The 9,866-nt window shown below is 49.8% G+C and overlaps 2 protein-coding genes across 6 annotated transcripts in view; one reads left to right on the top strand and one right to left on the bottom strand.

The window, feature by feature from the left end:
• Positions 1-3,099, bottom strand: GPANK1 (G-patch domain and ankyrin repeats 1). Of its 5 annotated transcripts, none has more exons than XM_023512904.1 (3): positions 2,875-3,099; positions 1,161-1,800; positions 1-591 (listed from the first exon to the last, which is right to left on the bottom strand). In XM_023512904.1, the coding sequence occupies exons 2-3, from the start codon at positions 1,784-1,786 to the stop codon at positions 147-149; spliced, it is 1,071 nt and encodes a 356-aa protein (XP_023368672.1). In that variant the 5' UTR covers positions 1,787-1,800; positions 2,875-3,099; the 3' UTR covers positions 1-146. The 5 variants fall into 5 exon arrangements, with proteins under 5 accessions (XP_023368672.1, XP_012660237.1, XP_023368669.1 ...); XM_012804783.2 differs by having other exon boundaries at positions 1,161-1,889; XM_023512901.1 differs by having other exon boundaries at positions 1,161-2,300.
• An 86-nt stretch (positions 3,100-3,185) lies between these two features.
• LOC100966880 (casein kinase II subunit beta) overlaps positions 3,186-9,866 on the top strand; it is an 8,855-nt gene continuing 2,174 nt past the window's right edge. Inside the window, exons 1-7 of the mRNA XM_012804784.1 lie at positions 3,186-3,507; positions 4,091-4,173; positions 5,544-5,646; positions 6,408-6,523; positions 7,254-7,329; positions 7,475-7,664; positions 8,271-8,501. Coding sequence (XP_012660238.1) covers positions 4,102-4,173; positions 5,544-5,646; positions 6,408-6,523; positions 7,254-7,329; positions 7,475-7,664; positions 8,271-8,361 — 648 coding nt within the window. The 5' untranslated portion in view covers positions 3,186-3,507; positions 4,091-4,101 and the 3' untranslated portion in view covers positions 8,362-8,501. Of the gene's footprint in view, positions 3,508-4,090; positions 4,174-5,543; positions 5,647-6,407; positions 6,524-7,253; positions 7,330-7,474; positions 7,665-8,270 lie in introns of the transcript that reaches the window.

The following is a 9,866-nucleotide window of genomic DNA, read 5'->3' on the forward strand; positions in this document are numbered from 1 at the left end:
AAAGACAGAGGTTGGTTTATTTTTCAACTCTCAGCCCCTCTTCCAAAGACAGAGCCTACTGATCAAACAGTGCAGATCCCAGGAAGTAGAAGTCTGAGGCCCAAGGTCAGATTTAAGCAGCAAACCACGTTCAGATTTCACCAAGGTCATAACTCAAGGTTCATGTATGTCCTCAAATCCCGCTCCCAGGCCCTGTCCTTCTCCTCTTGCCTTCTTTCCTCCTTCCGGGTTAGTGTGGCCACCCGAGGAGCTCTCTCCCTCCCAGCCACAGCCCGGGTGTCCCAAGCCAGAAAGTGTGTGACTCGGGGCTGGGGTGCTGACCTATAGCCTAATCCTTCTTGGTCCCTCTTGAGGACAGTGGGGATGGGGTTGGCACGGCCCTCACCCCGGGGTCCTAGCCCCATTCCTGGCTCCCAGCCTCCCCTCAGCAGCAGCTTAAATCCTGGGCTTGAGGTGGGCACCCCAAGGGGAAGGCTGGAGGGCCGGGGACCCTGGGACAATGACAACAGGTGAGCAGTGGATGTACGGTGGTTGGAATCTTGGAAGTGGGCGTCACAGGTCTCACAGTACTGGGGGGATGGACCGGAAGACCTGCAGAGAAATAAAGAAAAGATTAAGAGCAAGGAAAGTGAAAGCGGAAGAGTTAAGGTGTCAGAGGGTGATGACAGGGTAGAAAAGCTAGCTTTCTGATTAAGGAATAAATTGCCTTCCTATCCACCTAACAGTGAAGGACTCAGAAGAATATAATTGAGAGAAGAGATGGTAACCAGGCCTCACAGGCTCTGGAGCAAAGGAGGAATAGTAATAACTATAGCTAACATTCATCTAGTGCATACCATGTGGCAAACACTGTTCTAGCATTTTACATGCATTAACCCAATGAAGAATAACAACAACCCTATGAAAAAGGTATTCTTATTATTTCCTTTTCTTAGATAAACAAACTGGGACATTGTAGACAGATTTTTGCCCAAGTAGAATCAATAATTTAAACCCAGAGAGCTCATGTTTACAACCACTTAACTACAACCCTTATCAACCCTCATTGGAGAATGAAGAGGATGAAAGAACCCTTCAGCTCTGTTCTGGGACTCTGGCATGGATGGCTAGGAAGGGCAAAAAATACTGAAAGATGGATAGGAGCTAGGGTTTCCCCTCACCCATTCTCTGGGCTTCTTGTCTCTCCATGGCTCTCCCTGACCATGCGGGCCACCTCAGGGAAGCCAGCTTCTTCAGCCAACTGAGCAGCATCCCTGCCACCAAGTTCACAGACCCCAACCCAGGCAGCCCCACGGCCCAGGAGGTAGCTCACAGCTGCCACCTGGCCTGCTCGAGCTGCACACATCAGGGGGGTCCACCAGAAGGCATCCCGAGTGTTGATATTCCCCCCAGCACCCCCTGCCTCATGGGGCTCCAATAGTCTTCGAAGTTCTGCCAGGTTCCCCTCCTGGGCTGCCCTCAGTATCCACTGGGTCATCTTGTCCTCAGCCTCCAGGGATCTCCCTTGTCCACGTCTTCCTGATGTTCCTGCTGCCACTGCTGCTGCTGCAGCCTCCCTCATCATTCTTCTTTTCTTCCTTTTTCTTTCCCTGGCAGGTTCAGGCTGAGTCTTCTGGGACTCAGAGGCACTGCTCTCACCCCCAATCAGGGCCTCATAGAAAGCTCGAGCTGCAGCCCCATCCAGGGTGGGCTCTGGCTCCTTAGGCTGCAGCTGCTGTTGCCCATCCTTCCAGAGGTCACTAGAGTCGGTGGCTGGGGTGAAGTTGATGAGGGAGGGTCTGGACATGGCTTTTGGTAGAACTGAGAAAATGAGACCAGGCAAAGGAGAATGAGTCAAGCAAGCCAAGCCCCTGATGGTCCCTGCAGTGACTAGAGCCACCTCTAGGAACCTGTTGGGATGAAAAAAAGTAGTCTCAGCGTCAAAAACACCCTCCTGCCCTCAAAGTGACACCACAATCAAGAACTCTGCAGGGACCAAGGGTTCACATGTAAAAAAAGAACCCTACAATAACTGATCCTGCCCCTTAGTAAAAATTAATAAAGAAAACTCCATGAGATATTTGTCCAGAGATCTCATGTTCTGCTCCTACCCCCATCCTCATCCCCACCAATACGTAAGACCAGTCTCTCTGAACCACTTTCCCATCCCCAAGACGTACCATTAAAAAAAAACCATCCTGGCCCTTTAAATTTTCCTCTGTTCCATTTAGGGATTTCCTTTGCCTAAACAAAATAGGTATGACACTTCTCTCTCCAAGAAAGGCTCCCGTTTGTGTTCCGCTGCGCAAAGTGACGCTATTCTGATAAAAAGAGTACACAATCAAACAGCCTCACAGCACGAAAACGCATGCATTGCAACAACAAAACCACCCACATTACTTGAGCGCGCAGGCGTTCGCAAAGCGCCCAGTTCGGTTTCCCTCTCTGGAACTTTTCCTCTAGCATTACGCACAAGCATCGCGTGCCCAGGTAGCGCGAGCACCCGAGAGGATCTGTCGGTTGGGGTCCTACTTTTACATAACGCCCCCACAATGCCCTTCGCCTTTCTCAACGTGGTCCCCGCTCCAAACTCATTTCCTGGAGGTGGGAAACCACTCTCTGGGTTAAGATAGGCCCTGAGAAGGCGGAGGGAAACCTGTGGAATGCCGAGAAGCTGTGAAATGAAATAACGTCACGCTACCCCTCACCATTACCCCGATCAGGGCTCGAAGGTTACACGTAGAGCCCAAGAGGAAATGGAGAAGTGCAAAGGAACGAGCAGCAGAATGGCTGGCGCCACCTCAGGTTAGCACAGTGGGCAGTTCCGATTCTCACACCGCTTAGCTCAGCCCAATACATACAACCCAGGTGTCTTAGCACGAAGCCCAGCCGCACCTCCCTCCTCAGGAGACCGGGGTAAAACACGGAGTCGTGGTCTCCGGTAGCGGGCCTGACTCGGACTTAGGGGCTCTGCAGACGATAAGGACCCAGCGGATTGGCCGGGGATAGGGTCGGCCCCGGGGTTGCAGCGCTGCGTGGGAGAGAGAGAGGAAATCTGTGAGGGAAGCTGCGGGGTGAGATAGCTCCTGGCTCGCTCCTTTCTCCGCCCCTTCTTGACCCCTTCATCCAGTAAGCACACGACTATATTTCCCAGGCTCCCTGGCCCCGAACGCCAAACTTGACTTCCGCTTCCGGTGGCCCCTCTCTGCACCCCACCCTAGACCTCTTCTCCCGAGGCCTCGCGACACCAGGGTCATGCGCGGGTCATCATGGGATTCGTAGTTCACTTTTGCCTCTTTTCGCCAGTTTTTTTTCCTCTCCGGACTTCATATCCCAGCGTTCACTGCGGCGCTGGGCCCTTGGCGCTTGCGTGTTGCCCTCTTCCCCGCCCTCCCCAATTTCCACTCCCCCCGCCCTCCACTTCGCCTGCCGCGGTGAGATCCGCGGTCTGCGCTCTAGGTCTTGCAGCTGTTTCCTGGAAGTAGCAACTCCCTCTCCCCCACCCCAGTCCTGGTCCCAGTCCTGCTGGTGAGTCTGAGGTCGTCACTGCGCCAAATCCCTTATCGCTGGGCGCGGTACATGTGGTCTTCGCGCTTTAATGTGGAGGCGGGGGAGTAAGCGACCTGGTCTGGCACCGTAGGAAGGAGGGTTGGCCTTGAGGAGCGAAGGCGGGATTGGGGGGCTGTAAATGGGACCTGACGGCTGCCCGCAGGCCATAAGAAAAGGAGGTGCCCAGCTTTTGATTGAGATTAATAAACTTTGAAACCTTCGGGAATGGTGCCCGACGGGACATGCAGAACCTGCAGTTGTAGAGAGCCCGAGTTGACACAGGGGAAAGGGGCCTGGCGCCTTAGGAAGCACCAGGGCTGCCAAGTGGCAGGGTTGGGAGTTGGGTCTGTCGCAGTGGTAAGACCCCAAAGAATTTCTAATTTCAGAACAAAGAGGCTGAGGTGTAGATTTGCGGAGCTGGAGAGGGGTGCTTCAGAGTCTGAGGTCCTTTAAGAAACTTTGGCTCCAAATTATTTCATGGTTGGAGGGCAGTGTGGGAGGAGGGAGGATATCAGAGGCAGGGAAGGAGAGCTTGGGTTTCACTTACACTTTTTTTTTTCAGCTGACGTGAAGATGAGCAGCTCAGAGGAGGTGTCCTGGATTTCCTGGTTCTGTGGGCTCCGTGGCAATGAATTTTTCTGTGAAGTGAGTTTTCTTCAACCTCTCTACTTGCCAGTTCTACATGTTCTCCAGCTAGATGCTCCTTTCCATATTTAGCTTTTCCACATTTCTCTTATGTGCTTAATGGAAACTCCTTCCTGTCAAAGAAGGTTTCCCTCAGTAACTTCTCCACTAACCTGTGGTGAAGTGGCAGTACTGGAGCCCAAGTTCCCTACCCTCCAGCAAAGGGAGTAGTCAGTTTGTGTCATCTTCTTATTTCTAGCATGATGCTAGTAGTACCTATCTCAGATTACTGTTAGGAAAATTGAAATACTACTTATTAAGATGTTTTGTGACTGGCTTGGCGCCTTTAGCTCAAGCGGCTAGGTTGCTAGCCACGTACACCAGAGCTGGCAGGTTTGAATCTAGCCCGGGCCTGCCAAACAACAATGACAACTGCAACCAAAAAATAGCTGGTGTTGTGGTGGGTGCCTGTAGTCCTAGCTACTTGGGAGGCTGAGGCAAGAGAATCGCTTAAGCCCAAGAGTTTGAGGTTGCTGTGAGCTGTGCCAACACAACACACTACCCAGGGCCACAGCTTGAGACTCTGGCTCAAAAAAAAAAAAAAAAAAAGATGTTTTGTGAGGTGTAAAGCTCTGTGTTAATGTAAGGGATTCTAAAACCTTTCAGAAACCAAGCTGTTAAGCTTCTACTGTCTTCAGAGAACCTGCTGTCCCTATAGACAGGACAAAACTGGCTCATAGAGATGGGGGCAGAAGTAGGAACAGGGTTCTTGAAAAGAATACCTCTCTATGGCGGTGCCTGTGGCTCAGGGAGTAGGGCTCTGGCCCCATATACGGGGGTGGTGGGTTCAAACCTGGCCCCTGCCAAAACCTGCAAATAAATAAATAAATAAATAAAAGAATAGCTTTCTAAAAAAGAGTGCTGGGACAGCACCTGTGGCTCAGTGAGTAGGGTGCCAGTTCCATATGCCAGAGGTGGTGGGTTCATACCCAGCTCCTCGCCAAACAGCAACAAAAAATGGCCGGGCATTGTGGCTAATACCTGTAGTCCCAGCTACTCGGGAGGCTGAGGCAAGAGAATTGCCTAAGCCCAAAAGCTGGAGGTTGCTGTGATCTGTGATGTCATGGGCTCTACTGAGGGCAACAAAGTGAGACTCTGTCTCTAATAAAAATAAAACAAGATTGTTGTACCTGTTTATCCTTAGAAAAGCCGAAGCTTTTGGGGGGAGGGGTGGACCAAGGAGAAAGGCTGAAGTACTCTTGCTGAATTGGGAGTAGGAATAAGGGAAATAGATGTTGTGTTGAGGACAAGACATCAGTTAGAGCCTCTTGCCTGGAGTCAAAGCTAGAGGTTTCAATATGGGTTCCCTCTTAACTTCTGTATCCTGACAGGTGGATGAAGACTACATCCAGGACAAATTTAATCTTACTGGACTCAATGAGCAGGTGCCTCACTATCGACAAGCTCTAGACATGATCTTGGACCTGGAGCCTGGTAAGGCAACCTCAGGGTTGTTTTTTGTTTGTGTTTGTGCAGTGCACACATTTTTCCCTCTTTAAACCTTTCTCTATTCACTTGCTTCTCGAGTTTCTTTGTTGAGTGTTTGTTTGTTTTAATTTTGAGGGTACATATGACTAAGTTACATTGTTTGCATTTCTGAGGTAAAGTCTGAGTTGTAGTTGTGTCTTTCACCTAGGAAGTGTGCCATATATCCATACATTGTATTCCTTAGGTGGGAACTGACTAAACACTTTCTACACCCTCCCTACTTCTGGAATTTCTAAGTTTCTTTTGATTCTCTGACTATCTTAACCCAAAATCCCATGCTTGCTTTTGATCTCTCACCTGACTTTACCTAGTTTTGTGACTTGTTCTCATACTTTCTGAATCTGTAATTCAGCTCTATTTCATAATGCCACTTCCTCTTAGGTCTAGTTTACTGTTTCTTTCTCCTGTCTTGCACCTTCCAGTCTAGAATTCTACCTTCTGCATTGACATTGTTGTGTATATGTGTTGGGGGGACTTGGGTGGGAAGAAGAGAGCAGAGGCTGAAGAGGTGTGGAAAGAAGGCAGAACTACCTTAGATTGATAAAAGGGTCAGAGGCCCAAGTTTCTAGGTCATATGCTCAGATGATAGATGCGGTGAGGATGAAAGATGGGTGCTGAACAAATAGTAGCTACAGTCCCTAAGGGTAGGGAGGGCACAGAGAAAAGCTGAAAAACAAGTGATTGCATTTGTCTGGGCTGTGTTTCAGATGAAGAGCTTGAAGACAACCCCAACCAGAGTGACTTGATTGAACAGGCAGCTGAGATGCTTTATGGATTGATCCACGCCCGCTATATCCTCACCAACCGTGGCATCGCCCAGATGGTGAGGCCTCTCTTCACTCACTCATCTCCTGAGGCAGTGAGGGAAACAGATCCTGCAGCAAGAAGTCATGTTTCAGGCTCGGCGCCTATAGCTCAACTGGCTAAGGCGCCAGCCACGTACACCTAAGGTGGCGGGTTCGAATCCCCAGCCCGGACCCGCCAAACAACAATGACGGCTGCAACCAAAAAATAGCCGGGCGTTGTGGCGGGCGCCTGTGGTCCCAGCTACTTGGGAGGCAGAGGCAGGAGACTCGCTTGAGCCCAGGAGTTGGAGGTTGCTGTGAGCTATAATGCCATGGCACTCTACCCAGGGGGACAGCTTGAGGCTCTGTCTCAAAAAAAAAAAAAAAAAAAAAAAGAAGTCATGTTTCAGTGCTATCAAGGAGTCTAGCTGAGAAGAGGGGAGAAACCCCAGACCTTGGGCCTGAATTGAATCCTGATTCAGGGTCATCTTGAAGGGAACACTTTTAGGAAGAGAGACGTGACCTTGGACAGGAGTTGTAGACTGCCTCTCCCTCAAGGAACAAATATTGAATGGTTCTGATGGTCTGTAGCCTGTCTAAGTAGAGAAAAGGCAACAGAAGAATCTGAGTGCCCATTTAGGCCAATGAAAGGACCTTTGGGCAGAGGTGGGAGAAGTAGGGGAGAGAATGATACGGGTTGGGCTAAAGATGGAGTTGCCTCTTTTCTTAACACCTACCTGCCAATTCCTTCCACTTTATTCACCTCAGTTGGAAAAGTACCAGCAGGGAGACTTTGGCTACTGTCCCCGAGTGTACTGTGAGAACCAGCCAATGCTTCCCATCGGTGAGTGTTGAAGAAGGGAGAAGACAGCACCATGTGGCAGTCTTTTTGAAAGTAGTTGGGGCTCAGCAAGTCAGGTCCTGAGTCCTGGAGGGAGGTTGGGTAGGATTGAGAGGTGCCTGGCCTGCTGAGTCTAGCTGTCTCCCAGGCCTTTCGGACATCCCTGGAGAGGCCATGGTGAAGCTCTACTGCCCCAAGTGCATGGACGTGTACACACCCAAGTCGTCGAGGCACCATCACACGGATGGCGCCTACTTTGGCACTGGTTTCCCTCACATGCTCTTCATGGTGCATCCCGAGTACCGACCCAAGCGACCTGCCAACCAGTTTGTGCCCAGGTGGGGAGCAGGGACAGAATTATCAAGGGCCAGAGGAAAGGCCCAAGATCCCTTAGAGAGAAAGGAGGACAATTTCTTGAGGCCTGCTTCTCTCAAAGCTAGGGTATCTTTCTTCCGAGTGAATGTGGGAAAGTTACTTGATTGCCTAGGCTTCAGTTTTCATATAACATAAGGATGGTGGCAATACTTGCCTGATAAAGTATCTTTAGATGTGTAGATTCTTTAGAATATCATTTGACATATGAAGTACCATTTGCAATAGTTCTCATAGTCACCATTTTTGGTGCTAAACCATTTGTCAGGAGAACCTCAGAGCCACAGGTTAAATATCATTTATTTCTCTAGAGCATCATTTTTACCCTGGTATTTGGGAAAAGGTTCAGCTTTTTATTGAAATGAATACTGATGCACATCTCCTGTTATTTGGATTTTAATGGATGTTTAAGATCAGTTTCCAATATTCTTGAGCAAAGAGGTTAGGAACCACTGCCCTTAAGCTTTGAGCAGGCCCATGGAGGAGCTGGGTGGAGTGGTAGGAATGCAGGCCACTGGCAGGACCTGGGTGGGGCTCACTGTGCTTCCTGTCTGACCTCTACCCCTGCCCAGGCTCTACGGTTTCAAGATTCATCCAATGGCCTACCAGCTGCAGCTCCAAGCCGCCAGCAACTTCAAGAGCCCAGTCAAGACGATTCGCTGATTCCCCACTCTACCTGTTCCTCAGTCTTTGACGCCTTCTTTCCTTTGCTGCCACCCTTTCAGGAACCCTCTATGGTTTTTAGTTTAAATTAAAGAAGACATTATTGTGGTGGGAATATGAAATAAAGTGGAAGAAAAGGCTGTAAGCTAGTCTGCTGATGCTTGTGGTTGGGAAGGGAAGGTGGTGGTGTGCTGGACCCCAGGGGCCCTCATGGCTCTGCCCACCCTCCCCATGTTGAACAACAGGAAAGATTTGTGCCTGGTGCATTAGGGTGATGTTTTTAGTCTAGAGCAGGCAAAATTCCTACAGTTGGGTATGGGGAAGTAAAAGGTCAGAAGGAAAACAGAAAAATCAGAGTTAGGAAACTATAGAGAAATATTTGTTTTTTTTAAATACCCATGACTAGACATCTGTTTACAATTTAAGGTGCTTTTTTTTTTTTTAGACAAGAATATTTCTTGGTCACCCTCCGTAGAGTACTATGAAGTCACAGCTCACAGCAACCTCAAACTCTGTGGGCTTAAGCAATTCTCTTGTCTCAGCCTCCCAAGTAGCTGGGACTATAGGTGCCCACCACCACACCTGGCTATTTTTTTTTTTTTTTTTTTTTTTAGAGACAGAGTCTCACTTTATCACCCTCAGCAGAGTGCTGTGGCGTCACAGCTCATAGCAACTGTCAACTCCTGGGCTTAGGTGATTCCGTTGCCTCAGTCTTCCGAGTAGCTGGGACTACAGGTGACCACCAGAACACCGGCTATTTTTTGTTGCGGTTAGGCCAGGGCCAGGTTTGAACCTGCCACCCCTGGGGCAGGTGCCCTACCCTGATCCACAAGCACTGCCCACACCCGGCTATTTTTTGGTTTGAGTTGTTTAACAGGCCCCAGGAGGGGGTTGAACCTGCCAGCCTCAGTGTATGTGCCTGGCACCCTACTCTTGAGCTACCAGCACCAAGCCAATTTAGGGGCTTAATTAGCAACATACCTTTTAGTTTTGGCCTTTTTTTTTTTTTTTGAGGCAGAGTCTCACTTTATCACCTTCAGTAGAGTGCTGTGGCATCATAGCTCACAGCAACCTCACACTCTTGGGCTCAAAGCAATTCTCTTGCCTCAGCCTTCCTGGTAGCTGGGATTACAGGCACCCACCACAGCACCTGACTGTTTTTTAGAGATGGGGACTTGCTCAGGCTGGTCTTGAACTGAGCTCAGGCAGTCCACCCTCCTTGGCCTCCCAGAGTGCTAGGATTATAGGTGTGAGGCTCATACCCCTTAGTTTGGGTCTTCAAAGAGAAAGTAGTCCTAAAGAAAATTATAAGGGGCTCAGCGCTAGCCACATACACCCAAGGTGGCAGGATCGAATCCAGCCTGGGCCCACCAAACAATGACAGCTGCAACCAAAAATAGCTGGGCATTGTGGCGGGTGCACCTGTAGTCCCAGCTACTCAGGAAGCTGAGGCAGGAGACTGGCTTGAGCCCAGGAGTTGGAGGTTGCTGTGAGCTGTGATGCCA

Source organism: Otolemur garnettii, unplaced genomic scaffold, assembly GCF_000181295.1.
Source record: "Otolemur garnettii isolate 467f Iridium unplaced genomic scaffold, OtoGar3 scaffold00031, whole genome shotgun sequence".
Lineage (NCBI taxonomy): Eukaryota > Metazoa > Chordata > Mammalia > Primates > Galagidae > Otolemur > Otolemur garnettii.

Bases quoted from the DNA above. Each gene is read 5' to 3' on its own strand.
- GPANK1 (XM_023512904.1), bottom strand. From the start codon at position 1,786: ATGTCCAGACCCTCCCTCATCAACTTCACCCCAGCCACCGACTCTAGT. The intron at 592-1,160 runs GTGAGGGGAAAC...ATTTCTCTGCAG, and splicing joins ACAAGAAGCCCAGAGAATGG to GTCTTCCGGTCCATCCCCCC.